Genomic DNA, 18,515 nt, shown 5'->3' on the forward strand with positions numbered 1-18,515 from the left:
CCTCACTGTAAAGGTCTATTGTGCCCACATAAAGTGCTCGATGCTGCAAGCACTGCAAAATCCCCAGGGAGAGCTCCGACTGGGAAGTGGCAGTAAATCTTCAAAGTACAATACTGTTAAATTGGAAAAGGAAAATATCAATTCAACTGTTTAGCTGACACACGAGGAATGAATCCAATTACTTGCAATGAAATGGTCAAATTATGCAATAAATATTCTTTGATTTTACCGTGGAGAGCAGTTTTCCCAATATTGGATAATCCCTGTATGAAAACTTCATTTGGTCTTTATTTAGTGTTCAATCAACTTCACTGTCGTATGACTCAATATCTGTGAAATTATGTTTGTGTCAAAGTGATAAATCGAAAGTTGTGAAAATAAGATCCAAATGACAGCTTGTTAAATTTGTATGGTTTGCAACATGCTTTTTTATGTCTCTTGCACTCCTGTCAGATACTGACATGGCCATAACTCAGGCAAACAAATTTGTTGTGGTTAATGACTTGCTTTAATGTAGATGTTCAGGAACTGGCCTTTTTTGTGCAAAACAAATGCACCCAGGCAGCAAATCATGGTGTGTGTGTGTGTGTGTGTGTGTGTGTGTGTGTGTGTGTGTGGGGGGGGGGGTGGTGGTGGTGGTGGTGGAATTCACCAGATTCATTGCTGCCTGTTTTAAAAAAAAACACAAATCCGTCTGCCTGAGGCTTAACCAGGAATCGAGAACGAAATCCAAATCATACAACGAGCTGAATCAAAATCAAAAAATGCCTAAAATACACAGCAGCTAATCAGTATTTATGGAAGGAACAGCCAAGTTCATATTTGGGATGTAGATCTTCTAAACTGAAATGCAAGCAGCATACTGGCATGGAAATGCATTCAGAGAAAGGGAAGGACATACAAGTGCCCACACAGAAATCATGACTAAATGATAAAACAAATGTTTCACCATCCCAATCATGAATTCTTAGATTTTCCTGCATGTTTTGTTTTTCCTTTGCCTTTTTCTGATTGTATTAATATGCCTGCTCATCTTTTACTTTTTCCATTCCCATCACAGATGTTGCCTGGCCTGCTCTGATTCTTGCTATTCCTGTTTTAGACTTTCAGCATCTCAAATTCAGTTATCACCCACACAATTCACTGACTGATGCAAGTGCAATCATAAAGGATGCCATGTGGCGGGCTACAGATAAAGAAATATTGGAACCAGTAGGAAAAAAGACATGTTATACAATTCGAACTAACAAAATCCAGCAAGTCATAGGTAGGATCAAAGAATCCCAACAGTGCAGCAAAAGACCATTCGGCTCATCCAGCATGCACCGACAATAATTCCATCCAGGGCCCTATCCCTGTAACAGCATATGTTTACCCTGCTAATCACCCTGTGTGTTTGACAAGCTATTCAAAATAATGTTCTAAGGATTCCTAGAATTTGGACAATTTCAGAAGAGGTAATTGAATATCTGTGTACAATGCTGTCAATTTAGCATGGCCAATCAACCTAATCAACCTATCCCGCACATCTTCGAACTATGGGAGGAAACTAGAGCACTCGGAGGAAACCCACGCAGACATGGGGAAAATGTGCAAACTCAACACAGATAGTGGCCCAAGCCTGAAATCGAACCTGGGTCCCTAACCACTGTGCCGCCCCTAAGTATTTGGGCTAGGAACTGATTGCTAAGACCTATAGGAATTAGTAATCACTGATATCACTGGATCAAGTGGAACAGTGGTCAGCACTGTACACATTCAATTACCTCTTCTGAAATTGTCCAAATTCCATTATTTTGAATAGCTTATCGAACACATAGATATTATACAGGGTCAAAATCAGTGAAACCAGAGTAGAAGGTGGGGATAAGTGTACCAGGTATGCAAACCTAATTCAATCCTCATTTTTAAATTCATCTTGCATTTCCACTTCAAATTCCTACATCCATTTCATCAATAGAAACATCAATGTAAAACTGCCACCTTACAATTGTACCCATTCACCGGTAGAGACAGAGCAGTGCCATCACTGGTAGGACAGGAGTATCTTTGCAGACCAGTCTACAAAGCAAGTTTGTTATAAATTTGGACTTGAATTTATATTGGAAAACTAAAATAGGAAGCACACACAGATTTTTGACTTTTAAAATATTAAATTCCTGTATCAAATAGATCAGGACAGTAATGCTCCGTCATCAATCTTTATAAAGCTCTAGATTTATAATTCTGACTATCCAAGGAAGTTTGCTACAAAGGCTATGGTTCAAGTTTTCGAAACAGAGGAAAAAATACTTAAGAAAATAAGAGTTAACCAAAAGTGCTTTATATAAAATTCTGTTAAACTGAAGATTACAAACTGACCTTCAAACTGTACACTCCTTTTTCCTCATGCTGCACCTATACAGGAAAGCACATCCCTTCCTAAATGGCGAGAATTTCCATTGCGTTAACAGCATGTTACCTTGCATTATCGCCCTTCCTGTTACATACACACGAACTTATTATTGATGTGTTAGAATGGCCCCACTGACACCACATCCTTGCATGATATTGCATTAGCCCCACATGTCCTGTGTCTAGGCTTTCGCAGTACAACTGGACTTGGATTATTTAACTCTCAACTAACTTGAGTAACCATAGTATAATCTATTATGTTTCTCCTTTTCTAATGGCTCCCCCTCCCTTTTCCAAAGACCTGCGGTACAGTTTCTCTCTATATTCAAGCAATTACTCTTAGGTGCACAAGCCTACAACTTCAGTGCAAACCTGAAACCTTCCGGTCGATCTGGCTCACTATTTGATGCATTCACTCATCAAGTCAATTATAAATCATGGTCCTAGCAAAACTCCATAAAACTGCAAGCTGTTTTCAGGCCACTGATGGGAAAGTTTTCTTCTAAGCATAGGCATCACAAACTCTGAACCCATTTAATTGCACACAGATTTGTCAAACCACTACTCATCAGTCTAACAATACTTCCAAGGTGCTAAATGTTTCCAAAAATATTGGGCACTAAGACACGCCAACTGTAAACCTGCCACCTTACAACTGTACCCACTCACTGGTGGAGACATAGCAGTGCAACCACTGGCAGGACAGGAGTACTTTTGTAGACAAGTCTACAAAGCAAGTTTGTAGAACAAACAGGAAAACAGGAAAAAAAAACATTGAACATATTGTTCTCTTTGGGAATGTCTCACTGGTATTCTCTCTACTCCAAGTCTCTTGTGTTCTATCTGAAATACTTCTGTTTGACGGTACTTTTTATTGCTACAACTTCCACCCCTCAGAATTCAGAACATAATCTGTATTCGCTTGGACCGAATTGGAAATGCAAATTTACTCCAGCCTACAGTAAATATAAGAAACAATGAAAGCACACATTGCCCCCAGATAGTTAATGCAGGAAATGAAATAAGGCAAAAATAGTGTTTAGAAGTGGGACATACACATTGTTGGCATGGTCTGGATAGACAAGTTCAAATAGGTTGAAAGGCTTTCCTCATCTGAATCCATGGCACGGGTGGGAATTTTGACTTTACAGGAAACATCTTTTCAGCAGATTATACAATTGCTTGGTGTGTGGGGACCATTTCATGCCTTCACATCTTAAGCACATTGTGAACTCTGCTAGCAGTTTGGGCTATCGTCACAATCTCTCTGCTATTGCACTACATTGCTTACTTCACATCTGCTGATGGTTAAACATCCAATTTGCTCTTTCCAATAAGAATGAACTCTCCATTAGCTCATAATTCCTTGGAACTGAATATGAGAGGGGTGCTGCAGGTGAAAGAAGAGGGGAGAAAGCAAAAGGGGAAACGTGCACCTAACCTTCTGATCTACCAAGTGTTGTTTACCTGGCACCTGGATGAAAAATATTTTTTCACCAAATAGTCCTTATAAATAAAAATTATAATTGTAAAAAAAATTCAAGAAATGCACCACAAAAAGCTACTGCATTCTGATGAGGCAAACTTATTTCAATCATTACATATCCACACAAAGCTGATACATACCCTGCCACATCAGCTGGGGAAAATGAACTCATCTAATTTTAAACAGCTTTTAAAACCTTCACACCAAACCCAACATGTAGACCCAAAACACTCTTTCCCCATCAGAGATGTGTCCATTGCCTGGTTAGCAGGTCAAGTGATTGCGAAGTATGGAGGGAAGAGCAAAGCAGAATAACCCGAAGTGCTTAACTACATTAAAAAAACTATAGAAAACCGACTTAGTAACACATATCATGATGGTCTTAACTCCTAACAAATTCGTTGACTGAATTTTTGAACAGGTAACGTCTCTTATTTTCTACTGCACTAAGGGATCCTACTACGACTCAAAGTACTTTTCCCCTCCAACCCCACTACAGGTTGTATGACACAATCCAGCATTATCTCAGTGACCAACACATCTCTCGCCATTTCACTGCCTGCGGTCGCTAGCCAACACATGACCGCAACAGTTTGCTCATTTACTGATGCTGGCAGCTACAGAGGCGAATCAAGCCAGTGCGAAAGATGCAAGATTGGGAAAATTAAAATAAAGTTCTTCTAAAAATATGGTCCAGTGTGGCGGCAACCTTCCTTCACTAAAACCATCTGCAATTTTCCTTCCAATGCTCCACCCATTTCTTCAACTGTAAATATTCCCACTGGGCAAAGCAAAATTTCCTTCACCGCCTGCTCAAGCAGTCCAACAGAAATATCTTCAACTCCTCCCAGTGCCTTGAGAGAATTAACCCCTACTTCTTGCAAGAACTGTATTCACATAAATCGGAATGTGCAATGAGATTAAGCTTAGGGGATCTTGCAAACCATTTGTGCTATATCGAATGTATATTAGTTATAAATAAATATATAAGCAGTCACACAAATAATATCGATTCTCTCCCTGACCCCCACAAAAACTCTTAAATATTTGTTATAAGTTAACAAGAAAACAAAAAAAAATACTGAAATGGTACAATTCATTATGAAGTGTCTTCCTCAAAATGCCTTCTTTCATTGCTTGCTTCAGTCGGCATGCAACAAGTTTCTCACAGACTGTTCAGTTAAGATCTTTTAAAACAGCAACATAGTTCCATCAGTTCTTCCTTCTAATCGGGCCTCATCGCATCGTGAGTCATATTGCTGTACGCAGCCGCCAAATCAACAATGTCACTGATATCGAAGTGAGGTGGTGGGGTGAGAGAGGAGAAAAAAACAATAGGTTAGGAATCCTTGTTTTTGTTTTATAAAAGCACGCCGATCTGTCAGCTATCAAAAATGTCCAGATCAGCTGGGTAACTGGATCTGTTCTGAGAAGTACATAATATTTTCCCATTGCTTCCAGAGGGAGACCAGGAACAGCACCAGCAGCAGTGTGCTGAGCACCCGGAACCGTGTCTTCATGAGAGGAGTGATGAAGTTGGCTATGGTGGAGACAAAGACCAGTATGACAGCCATGAGTGCCAAGATAACATTGATGAATTTGCCCAGCAGCGCCCTTGCATTAGCATTCTCCACCCCCTCCAGTTGCACCACCTGCTGTTGTTGCTGCTGAAGCTCCAGTTTGGTAATCCGGGTGAGACATGATTCCAGTGCTTCCTGTAAGGAGTGAACAAAAAAGAGGGACCAATGAGAGAGGCAAAAAATTCCTTACAACATATTGGTCCTCAAAGCCAACGCAAGGTTAGTGTCAGGCTGACTATTTGATAAAACAGTCAGTCGGTAACAGACCCTGGACGAGCAAGCCCAGTCAGGAGATGATGGTTGCTCTACGGGGCATTCTAAAATTGGACCCAAGGTAGATCACCAAAGAAATGTTTATTTATTAGTCACAAGTCAGGCTTACATTAACACTGCAATGAAGTTACTGTGAAATTCCCTGAGTCGCCACACTCCGGCACCTGTTTGGATCAGTACATCTAACCTAACCACCAGGGCAGATAGGACAAGCACACAACTATGCTGTACTTGTCTTGAGAACGCTGAATGAAAGCATTTTATCTTAAGCACTGACCATCCCTCAAACGGCAAAAAAAATTATCTTGGAGACTGTGGATGAAGACTGGGGGGGAGAGAGAGAGAGAGAGAGAAGTGGTGGTGTGGTATGCAGGTTTTTGCTCATTAACATATATGCTGTAGTCCTGCCAGGGTGACAATACGTTGCTGACAACCATGTGACCACCTGCACTGACAGATCCTTCTCACATCCCTTGGAGACATTTTGACCCAACAATTAACCCTGGTTAAGTTGTTGAAGAAGTACAACCCAACTCTACTGAGCTGTTATATCAAGGAAATAAGACAAAATAAAAAAAACAACGCCAATCAACCCACCCAACACTCTCCATTCATGATTATATAGAATCATACAGAATGCATCATTACACAGTATGCTTACATACAATTTATACAGGACAGCAGGCACCCATTCAGCACCCACAAACTCTTGAAAAGTGCCATGTAAATATTCTCACTGCTCTGCTCCTTCTTCACAGTCCTGAGATATTCCAATTCTCTGGAAAGTTGCAACTAAATTTGTTTCCTTTGCCTTATCAGGAAGTGCATTCCAGATCATCATAATTCACCAACTGAAAAAAAAAATCTCCATCTTCCCTCTGTTTCATTTGTCAATTTACGTTCAGTGTGTCCTTTAATTTTTTTTTATCTGATTTATTGTCACACGTATTGGTATATAGTGAAAAGTACTGTTTCTTGTGCGCTACACAGACAACTGCTCCTTCTGCAAGTAGAAACAGTTTCTTCCCATGTACTCTAAAATAAAACCTTCATGACTTGGAAAAACTTAAACAGTCCCTTAACTTTAAGAGTATTAATAAGAACATTAGATGTTCTCTTCCCTAACTTACAAACATCATCTTTTGATCCCCAACTTTAGAAAGTTCCAATAATAATCATTTCTTGAAAATATTTTTTAAAAAAAGCTTTATAATATTCATGTAGCTGGAAGCCAAACAGGCAGATTACTGTGACAAATTTTTACAGTTTATTCAGATTAATGTTATTTTGATTTCATTTCTCAAAGGCTACAAAAATATGAAGACACTAACTGATAGGAAATTTGCAATGAAAAACTGTGATGCGTGTATTTCGGGAGAAACTGACAGTAAACCCAAACTAGGGATTAAGCAGAGATGAAAACGGATACCGAAGAGTGGGGAAAGCAAAAAAAAAAGGGGAAAATTACTTTTACAGCTGTTACACATGTGGGATTAGACAAAAAGACCATCAGTCCCTTTAAAGGTTAAGCATCACAGAACAAATGGCATTGCAGCTGGAGTGTTGTGTGGTCAGAGTGGCTGCAAATGAGTCAGAACAGGATCAGACAGTTCAGGAATGTCTCTGCTCAGGCACTCTTGCACTTATCAGTAATATCCTTCTCTGAACAATACATTCAATAGTGAGAGATTATCTTGGATGTACCGTATCAAAGCAAAGATTAATAGGGAGAGCATCATGAACCTCCCAGACACCCCCACATTTAGAAACCACATGCATTCCTCAGCTCCAAGAACGTGTTTCTTTTGGCCTATTTTTTCATGCTGAATTGCCACACATACCACATCCTGATCAAGATCATCCTTTGTTTGCATTTCCCTGTCAATGACAAGCTGCAAGTTGCAATGCAAAGTACATAACGGACGAGCAATTATTCTTGCACTTTTCTCTTTTGCAACAGGCATAACTACCATCAAGAATTTACCACTGAGGGAATGAATGGGAATCTGCATCTTCAGAGTCCACAGCACAATAGGTCACCACACTATTGGAAGGATGTTGATGCATTGGAAAGAGTGCAGAAGAGATTTACCAAGATGTTGCCTGGTTTGGAAGATACGAGCTATGACAAAAGGTTGGACAAACTTGGATTGTTTTCACTGGAGTGTCGGAGGATGAGGGGGGAGCTGATAGAGGTTTCAAGATTATGACCAGCTTGGATAGATTGAAAATGTCAATGTGAGTTCAGACATTTTCAACTGACCTGGCCTCAGTAGTGCTTTGGACGCATTCCATTGCCATTATTCTTTGGGTGAAGAAATCTGCCCGGTATCACTACTGAACATTCCAGCTCTAATTTTCAGGTCACTCACCGTTGTTCTAGGCTCTCCCACCGAAGGGACTGGTTTTTCCTAAAGTACTTTATCAACTCCTTAAATCATTTTAAATATCTCAATTAGATCACTCCTCAATCTTCTTTACTAAAGGGAATACAGGCCTAGTCTGTGTAACCTGTCATCATAATTTAACCTTTTTACCTCCAGATATGTGTTAATTATTTCCAGATTCAGCTCCTGATCTGTGCAGATTAAATCTCAGCCAAGGCAACAGTAAGGCAAAAAATAGTCACATCTCTGCTTATAATCATTATTCTGTGACTTGTACCAGACAGCACACCTCGATACATGAGTGACATTGGGATTAGATGCAAATGTGATGCTCCAATGATCAAACAGCTTGATAACATCCATTATGCTTTGAAATCACCTTGCAAAAAAAATGGCTGACATCACTTAGAATAAGGGCAGCCAGCATATTGAAATGCCCATCATCCACAAGACCCCCTACAAGTCATAAAACATCTTGACCTGGAAATATATTGCTGTTCTTTCTCTGCTGCTGGGTCAAAATCCTGGAACTTGCTCCCCAACAGCAGTGTAGGTATAACTATAAACAGCAGATAGACTGCAGCAGTTCAAGGTTGTTCACCACCACCATTTCAAGAGCAATTAAAGATGGGCAATAGTTAATGGCACCGGCAGTGACATCCATATCCCAAAGTGAACTCAATAAATACTGAACGGTTGGTTATTTGAGCGAGATTGTGAAGAATCTAGAATCCCAACAGTGCAGAAAGAAGCCATTTGGCCCATCAAGCCTGCATCGATAACAATCCCACCCAGGCCTTTTCCCCATAATTCCATTATTTACCCTGATAATCTCCCTGACACTAAGGGACAATTGAGCATGGCCAATCAACCCAATCTGCTAATCTTTGGACTGTGGGAAGGAACCAGAGCAGTCTAGGACTATGCATTGAATGGTGCGAACTTCACTCCCATCAGGAAGGTACCTCATTCCCTTGGAAGCACAGTTGAAACGTACACCTTGGAAATGGGCAGGCATGTTCACCAACCAAATCAGTTTACTTAATGGACTGTTTACCTGGATATCTCTGGCCCTCTCATCTGACTGGTATGCCACTTTTTCCTCCATGCTGGCAAGCTCCTGCTTCAAGTTAGACATTTCATTTTGATGAAGCTCCGTGAGATCATTCAGCTGCTCCTCCAGGCGTTCGTACCTATGTAGAGAGAATCACAAAACTACCATTAAAACAATTAACAGTGCTTCCTGCTGATAGCAACAGGCAGCTTTCTTAAGTTGGTATAAAAATCAGACAATGCTGAAAATACTCAATAGTTAAGCAGCATCTGTGGAAAGAGAACCTCAATTTACATGTCAGAAATTAACTGACGTAAAAGGCAATTTCTCTCCCTGCAGATGCCTCCAGACCAACTGAACGTTGCTAGCAGATTCTGTTTCTGTAATATTTGGATCTTACATTCTTGAATTGCACCTACCTGTCTCTCAACGTTGGCTGAATTATACAAGGAGTGGAAGAGGAATTCAGCTTACAGTGGTTTCAGCGCCTGATTCTTGCGTACTCAAATGTTGGACTTGTACAGACAATGCACAATACCCAAGTGTAAACTCCCAAGTTTATGCATTTGTCACCTGCACTGTCTGTAGCCAACACCCACATAAATCAATGAACTCAAAAAGGGACATTGCTATGCAGATACTGTTAGCTTTGAAAATCAAGTAAAGATGGCATCCTTAGTGGCAAGAGGGCTGAGGAAATGCGACAAAAAATTGGATTCTTCAGCCTTGGAAGGAGATTAAGCAGAGATGAGCTACATTATGAACTGGGATAGAAAAAAAGTTGACCTTGAGCAGTACATTAAACTGCTGGAAAAGAAGTCCAAAGAAATAACTGGGATAAGGTGAGTTCAAGACCGATTTCAGGAAGTATTTATTCACAAAGTAATTAAAATTTCATTAATTGCCAAGAACAGGTTACCCTGCCTACATTTTGAAAATTAATGCAATTCCATTAACGTTGGAAGATACGCCACTCCAGTCCATGAATTAATCTGGGCCATTTCACTGTTTAATGCTACAAAGTCTAATTATGAGCAAATAGAAACATGATGTTAGATTGAATCGCAGATTAGAAGATTAATTTCAGCCTCCAGGTTAATACCACAAAAAGCAGCAAAATGGAGTTGAGATACAGATCAAGCTTCATCTAAACCGAATGGTGCAATAGGTCCAAGCCCAGCTGGGATGGCCAGCCCAGGTCCAATATTCTCCTTGAATTAAAACAAAAATGGTTGTCAACCTGAAGAGGTATGAGAGCTAGAATATAATGGATGTATGGTACAGATACCCCAAATTGCCCATGACAGTTTTTACAGTGATCGGATTATTTGCTGCTGGGGTAGGACTGAAGCATTTTTAATTCTATTAATTTGCTGTTTGAAAATAAAATCCAGTCATGATGGCCATGCCAGTGGTGCAAAAGGTAAGTATAGCTACCTGTCTTTTTCTTTTATTCATTCGTGGGACATAGGCATCACTGGCTGGCCAGCATTTATTGGTGATCCCTAGTTGTTCTTGGGGGGCTGTTGAGAGTCAACCACATTGTGACTCCAGAGCCACAGCATCGGCAGACCAGGTAAGGATGGCAGATTTCCTTCCCAAAAGGATATCAGTGAAACAGATGGTGGCGAGGGGCATGGCTTGGCACGTCCCAATCTAGCAACGCCAACCGCTGACACTGCTGGGGGCTGGCCCTCTGAGGAGCCCCATTTGGGGAAAGTGGGGAAGTGGGTCAGGTCACCCTAATGCCTCTGTGGGATGCCTGGATCACTAAATGATGAGAGGAGGAGATTGTCCCTCTGAAACTGGGAATTCGGTGTTCCCCTTGTCCGCCAGTGGGAGGTCCTGATATCCATGGGGAGGCCTTTAACTTTACTTTGAGATTGGGCTGCCCTTTAAAAATGGCGTCTCAATCTCCGTGAAGCCAGAATTACTGGTTCTACCAGACACTATCCACTAAAATGACAGTATAAACAATGCTTCCAAAATATAAGATCTGGTGAGGAAAAGCTGACCGTTTCTGTGGACAAACGCACCGATTTCAGCCTGACACATTGCCAATTTGCTGCAAAATTCATCCCCAGTCCAATTATATTTAATAAATTATAGGAGCTATAGTGTGCTTGATTTTCAGTCTTTGGCGAATCTCAGCATCCCATTTAATTGCAAGTGAGGTACTCAAGGAGAAAGTATGTAGCACATTGGTTTTGGGAATTTTTAGCTGACGTGGTTTTCCCCATTACTGGGCACTCAATGAAGCTGGGCAGAAGAGGATTTGGAGCTGGAATGTGGGAAGCTTGGAGTTGGGTGTGACAGGCAGGAAAGATTAGGTTCAGGAGTGGATGTGACAGACTGAACAAAGGAGAGGTTGAAGTCTGGGTGGTGGGCAGGTGGATCATCAAATTTGGATGAAAGAGAAGACAGGAAATCTAGAAAATAGAGAAGGGGTTGAGTGAGGCCTGGGGGTAAAGTAACAGAAGAACTGATTGGGTTAATGCCCAAGACATTTTTTAAGAGTATGAAACCATACATAACATTGCTTATTGTGGTCTTTTATGAACATTTAGAATTTAAGCAAGCTAATAAGCTGGAAGGTATTTTGTCTGAATAACACATTTGTCTGAAATGAAGTGTGACGGGCAGGTTTGATGCTGCATCAGACAAGAAACTGTACTGCATTAATGGATGGGTGCATTATATGGAAGAAATGCAAGGGGATTAAAATATAGTTACAGAAAATACTCAATATAAATCAGCAGGCCAGCAGCATCTATGTAGACAGAAACACGAGTGAACATTTCAGAACAATGATCTTTCACTAGAACTGGAAGACATCAGAAATGGGATGGGTCAGAATCAACTGTGCTAAACTTAAATAAAAGTACAAAGGAAGGGCAGCTGGCTGGAGTGGACTGGGAAAGGAGTTTAGCAGAAAGGACTACTGATCAGCAATGGCAGACATTTGACGAAAATAGTTCATGACTCAGAACAAATATAACCCAGTGAGGAACAAACACTCCAAGAAGGAGATAAATCAACCATGGTTAACCACACAAGTCAAGGATAGCATTAATCAAAAAAGAAACAAAAAAGTGTGGCAAAGATTACCAGTAAGCCAGAGGATTGGGAAAGTTTTAAAAACCAACAAAAGATGAGCAAAATTAAGAGGATGACAATAAGCTAGGATGGTAAACCAGCAAGAGATATAATAATGGATAGCAAAAGGATAAAAAAAGAGGCACCGACATGAACACTGATACCTTAGAGGATGAGACTGAAGAAATAATAATGGGGAAGCAGAAAACGGCAAAGGAGTTTAATAAGTACTTCGCATCAGTCTTCAGAGGGAAGGCACTAATAACATGACAAAAAACACTAAATAATTAAGGGGCAAAAGTGGGGGGTGGTGGGAGAGAAAGAGAAGAGGAAATAAATACAATAACCATCATAAAGAAAAAGTACGAGAGAAACTAATGGGGCTAAAGGCCATTAAGTCCCCGAGACCTGATAGTTTTATTATCCGATGCAATCTGAGAAGCTAGAGAGATAGTGAATGCATAGGAATAATCTTCCAAGAATCTTGGACAAGTTCCAGAGGATTGGAAAACTGCCAATGTAACCTCCTTATTCAGAAAGGGAGGGAGACAAAACAGGCAACTATAGGTCAGTTAGCTTAACATGGAATTGGGTAAATGCTTGGACGTAATTATTTAGAAATACAGAACATAAAATCAAGCAGAGTCAGGATAAGGGGAAATCTTGACAAACCTGAGAATTCTTTGAGATGATAACCAGCAGGATAGATACAGGGGAATCAGTTGAAGTAACATACTTGGATTTCCAAGTGTATTGAAATGTGCTAGATAATGTACCACATAAAAGGTTACTTATAGAACATTACCGCGCAGTACAGGCCCTTCGGCCCTTGATGTTGCACCGACCAGCGGAACCAATCTAATGACCCTTGAACCCAAATTATTCCAATGTTATCCATATGCCTATCCACTCACCATTTGAACGCTCTTAAAGTTGGCAAGTCCACAACTGCTGCAGGCAGGGCATTCCATGCCCTTACTACCCTCTGAGTAAAGAACCTACCTCTGACATCCGTCCTATAATTACTGCCCCTTAATTTAAAGCTATGTCCCCTCATGTTAGCCATCACCATCTGAGGAAAAAGGCTCTCACTATTCACCCTATCTAACCCTCTGATCATCTTGTATGCCTCAATTTGGTCACCTCTTAACCTTCTTCTCTCTAATGAAAATAACCTCAAGTTCCTCAGCCTTTCCTCATAAGATCTTCCCACCATACCAGGTAACATCCTGGTCAACCGCCTCTGCACCCTTTCCAATGCTTCCACATCCCTCTTATAATACTTAATTAGATAAGAGCCCATGGTGTTGGGGGTAGTGTCTTAGCACAGATAGAGGATTGGGTAACTGATAGAAGACAGAGTTGGGATAAGATGGGCATTTTCAGGTGGCAATCTCTAACTAGGAGTGCCAAAGGGATAAATGCCGAGGCCGCAATTTACAATGTGTTAAATGACTTGGATGAGGGAAGTTTGCCAAGTTTGCGGATGACACAAAAATAGGTGGGAAGGAACATGGCAAGGGTGACATGGGGTCAACAAAGGGATATAGAGAGGTTAAGTGAGTGGGCAAACACTTGGCAGATGGAATATAAGAACATAAGAAATAGGAGCAGGAGTAGGCCATCTAGCCCTTTGAGCCTGCCCCACCATTCAATAAGATCATGGCTGATCTGAAGTGGATCAGTTCTACCCATGACTTAAACATATTCAACGAGGTAGCCTGCACCACTTCAATGGGCAGAGAATTCCAGAGATTCACTACCCTCAGAGAAGAAGTTCCTCCTCAACTCTATCCTAAACTGCGCCCCCCTACTTATTTTGTGGCTGTGCACTCTAGTTCTGGTTTCCTTTCTAAATGGAAAGGATCTCTCTACCTCTACCCTATTTAGCCCCTTCATTACCTTGTAAGTCTCCATAAGATCCCCGCTCAGCCTTCTAAACTCCAACGAGTACAGGCCCAGTCTATTTAATCTCGCCTCATAAACTAACCCCCTCATCCCGTATCAGCCTGGTGAACCTTCTGTGCTCCCTCCAAGGCCAACGTATCCTTTTGCAACATACTTGGATTTCCAAGTATATTGAAAAGTGCTAGATAATGTACCACATAAAAGATTACTTAATTAGATAAGAGCCCATGGTGTTGGAGATAGTGTCTTATAATTTAAGAAAAAGTGAAATTATGCAAGTTGATAGGAAGAATGCTGTGGAGGTGCCGGCATTGGACTGGGGTAAACACAGTAAGAAGTCTCACAACACCAGGTTGAAGTCCAACGGGTTTATTTGGTAGCAAAAGCTACTAGCTTTCGGATCAGGTGAGTGGGAGTTCTATTCTCCCACTCACCTGATGAAGGGGCAGTGCTCCGAAAGCTAATGGCTTTTGCTACCAAATAAACCTGTTGGACTTCTTACAGTAGGAAGAATAACAGAGTTGAATATTATTTAAATGGAGAAAGACTGCAGAAAACAGCAGCACAGAAGGATTTTGGGTCCTGCATAAATCACAAAATGCCAGCTTGCAAGTTCAACAGATAATTGGAAAGATAAATGTAATGTTGGTCTTTGTTTCAAAGGAAATGGAATATAAAATAGGGAAGTCTTACTATAACTATACTTGGCACTAGTTAAGCCTCATGTGGAGTATCACAAACAATTTTAGTCCCCTTATCTGAGGAAAGGAATACTTTGGGGGCAGCTCAAAGGAGGTTCACTAGGTTGATCCTGGGTTTGGAAGATTTTTTTTAAAATGGGGATAGGTTTGGCCTGTACTCATTGGAGTTTAGAAGAATGAGAGGTGACCTTATTGGGACATAGGATTATCAAGCGACTTAACAGGATAGAAGCTGAGAGGTTGTTTCCCCTTGAGAGTCAAGGACCAGAAGGCATAACTTCAAAGAAAGGGGTCGCCCATTCAAGACAGAGGATGAATTTCTTCCCTCAAGGGTAATGAGTCTGTGGAATTCTTCACTATAGAGAGCTGGAGAGGCCAGGTGTTAAGTATGTTCAAGGTTGAGATAGACAGATTTTTAAATCAGTAAGGGAATCAAGGATTATGGGGATAAGGCAGGAGTTGAGCATTACCACAGCAGAACAGTCATGATCTCACTGAATGATGAGGCAGACTCGATGAGCTGAATGGCCTACTTCTGCTCCCATGTCTTACAGGAGGGGGAAAGCCTAAATGGGTACAGAAAAGAACAGATGAGAGAAGTTTGAGTGAACGGCAAGAGTAAATTGATGTGGGCATAAGGAAAAGGACAAGTACAGAAACAGAAGCTGGGTTAGAGAGATGGAAGATCGGTCTGGAGGCATCAATAATTATAGCAGAATAGTGAAGAAGGGGGATAAGCATAAATAATCTAACAAAGAGAAGATGGTTTGCACAGCACGAGAATGCAGGTGGGCTGAAAAGCCCCAGAATCAATTGGTTCCATTTACACCTCATCTTCATGACCCATTTTTTTCCTGTCTCTTGTGCTTGCCGTTTGTCTCTTTATATCTTGCAATTCTGATAAAAGATCATTGATCTGAAATGCTAGTGCTGTTTTTCTTCTCCACAGGATTGCCAGACCTGCACAGCACTTCCAGAAGTTTGATTTTCCAGTATCCACATAATCTTGTTTCCATTTAAATGATGTTAGTTGACCACAGCCGGAGCAAGTGTGCTGCAATTTTCTAACTTTTGATTAGGGCAGAAGTTAGCAGAGGTCGATTTGCTATGCTAAATTGACCTTTAGTATCAGGGGGACCAGTAGGGTAAATGCATGGAGTTACAGGAATAGGGCCTGGGCGTGTTTGTGGTTGGTGCAGACTCGATGGGCCGAATGGCCTCTTTCTGCACTATAGGGATTCTATGACTGGATCTAGGCTTCCTTGAATCCATATTTCAGCACTAATCTAATCCCCTTTGAAACCAAAAATCATTTACATTAATGATTTGGATGAGAATATAGGAGGCATGGTTAGTAAGTTTGCAGATGACACCAAGGTTGGTGGCATGGTGGACAGTGAAGCAAGTTATCTGCAATTACAACGGGATCTTGATCAGTTGGGCCAGTGAGCTGACAACTGGCAGATGGAGTTTAATTTAGATAAATGCGAGGTGATGCATTTTGCTAGACTGAACCAGGGCAGGACTTACTCAATTAATGGCAGGGCACTGGGGAGAGTTACAGAAGACATCTAGGAGTATGTGTTCATAGCTCCTTGAAAGTGGGGTCACAGGTGGACAGAGTGGTGAAGGCGGCATTCGGCATGCTTGGTTTCATCGGTCAGAACATCGAATACACGAGTTGAAATGTTTTGAAGTTGTACAAGACGTTAGTAAGGCCACACTTGGAATACTGTGTGCAATTCTCATCACCCTATTATAGAAAGGATATTACTAAACTAGAAAGAGTGCAGAAAAGATTTACTAGGAAGCTACCCAGACTTGATGGTTTGAGTTATAAGGAGAGGTTGGGTTGACTGGGATTTTTCTCTGGCGCATAGGAGGCTGAGGGTTGATCTTATAAAGGTCTATAAAATAATGAGAGGCATAGATCAACCAGATGGTCAATATCTTTTCCCATAGGTAGGGGAGTTGAAAACTAGACAGCATAGGTTGAAGGCGAGAGGGTAGAGATACAAAATTGTCCAGAGGGACAATTTTTTTCACAGAAGATGTGAGTGTCTGGAACAAGCTGCCAATCGAGGTGGGTGCAATTTTGTCTTTTAAAAGCATTTAGATAGTCACATAGGTACGATGTGTATAGAGGGATATGGGCCAATTGGGATTAGCTTAGGGGTTTTAAAAAAAGAACGAGCGGCATGGGCTAGTTGGGCCAAAGGGCCTGTTTCCATTCTGTAAACCTTTATGACTCTATGACTATAGGGTAGGAGGGAATAATAGTAAGTGTGTGGAGGGACATGGCAGGTAAAGTTTAGTAACATACTAACTGGAATTTTTAGATTGTTAACTTAATTTTCATTAGTGCCAATATACTTGGCTGAAAAGTTTCAATATGGCAGATGCTTAAACAAAGAGAAGCTCATAAAAGGCAAAGCTAAGTGGATGTGCTTCTCCTTTGAAACCAAAAATGGTTGACTGCATCAGTGTTACTTTTCCTCACAAAGGTTACAACTTGCTTTATGAGAGCACCACTACAAACAAATGTGAAACAAAGATATTGTGCATTTCTGACGTACATTGCCAGCAAGTGCACAACATTGAAATGGTTGGGTGGAGCCAAGGCACTTGTGGAAGCCTTTGGTAGGCAGCACCACCACCAGACATTCCAAGGTACTACAACACTGGTGATTAAATCAATTACTGCTCCCCTTTGCATTCTTCACATTCTTTTCTCATGAACCCTCTGCAACCCTTAATCCAACACATCCAAGCCTTTTATAGCAAGCTTCTCAACCAAGCCTGATGGACACACCCTGCTCTGTGGACAACCACAGTCAGCCCTCAGCTGACCATCAGTTGGTCCTGTGAAGTTGAGGCTTCTTTGTCGTTTCAAGTTTACTGTTTTGTTTTCTCATCCTCTGCTCTTGTCCCTAATTTCTAATGGGGAAACGACGTAACTGTTCAAAGCACATTTGTTTCAAATCTGCTCACTAATTTGGACATTATTTCTCAGCAGGTAACATGTAATATGATTCTGGAACTTGGTCTCTGCCAAACTGTGTTAAAATTCAACCGAACAGAGCTAATATTAGTCCAGGTCACAGTTATTTAGTTCTAATATGTACACAAAGTAAAAGTTTATCTATTAGTCACAAGTAAAGTTTACACTAATACTGCAATGAAGTATTATGAAATTCCCCTAGTCACCACAGTCTGGTGCCTGTTCAGGTCAATGCACATAACCAAAATGTCGTTCAGATTGTAGATGGAAACTGGAGCACCCAGAGGAAACCCACACAGACACAGGAAGAACATGCAAATTCACAGATTGTGATCCAAGCAGGGAATTGAACTTGGGTCCCTGGTGCTGTGAGGCAGCAGTGCGAACTACTGTGTCACCGTGCCGCCATAGTGAGCATTTGTACAGTTTGCCCCGTTTTAACATTTTGAAGGACCAGTGTCATTCCTTTGTTAGGTTATGGGTGGTGGCAGCAGTTTAGATCAAGTCCAGTTTATACTCAAATTGGTTTCCTTCCACACAAACCCAGCTGGTGATGTCGGTGTACTTGTCAGCTCAGGAACTGTGCTACTATACCACGCTATAACATTAGTAATCTAACCTGACTAAATATGCGT

At 41.1% G+C, this 18,515-nt stretch overlaps 1 protein-coding gene across 2 annotated transcripts in view; it reads right to left on the bottom strand.

The window, feature by feature from the left end:
- Positions 1-629: 629 nt before the first annotated feature.
- tmcc2 (transmembrane and coiled-coil domain family 2) overlaps positions 630-18,515 on the bottom strand; it is a 131,544-nt gene continuing 113,658 nt past the window's right edge. Inside the window, exons 6-7 of one of the 2 annotated variants that reach the window (XM_080209747.1) lie at positions 9,178-9,313; positions 630-5,595 (exon numbers count right to left, since the gene is read on the bottom strand). In XM_080209747.1, the coding sequence (XP_080065873.1) occupies positions 5,284-5,595; positions 9,178-9,313 (448 nt within the window). In that variant the 3' untranslated portion in view covers positions 630-5,283. The remainder of the gene's footprint in view (positions 5,596-9,177; positions 9,314-18,515) is intronic. The other variant, XM_080209748.1, reaches the window with a different exon arrangement.

The sequence above is a fragment of the Carcharhinus amblyrhynchos genome, chromosome 22, assembly GCF_965287045.1.
Source record: "Carcharhinus amblyrhynchos chromosome 22, sCarAmb.v2.hapA, whole genome shotgun sequence".
NCBI lineage: Eukaryota > Metazoa > Chordata > Chondrichthyes > Carcharhiniformes > Carcharhinidae > Carcharhinus > Carcharhinus amblyrhynchos.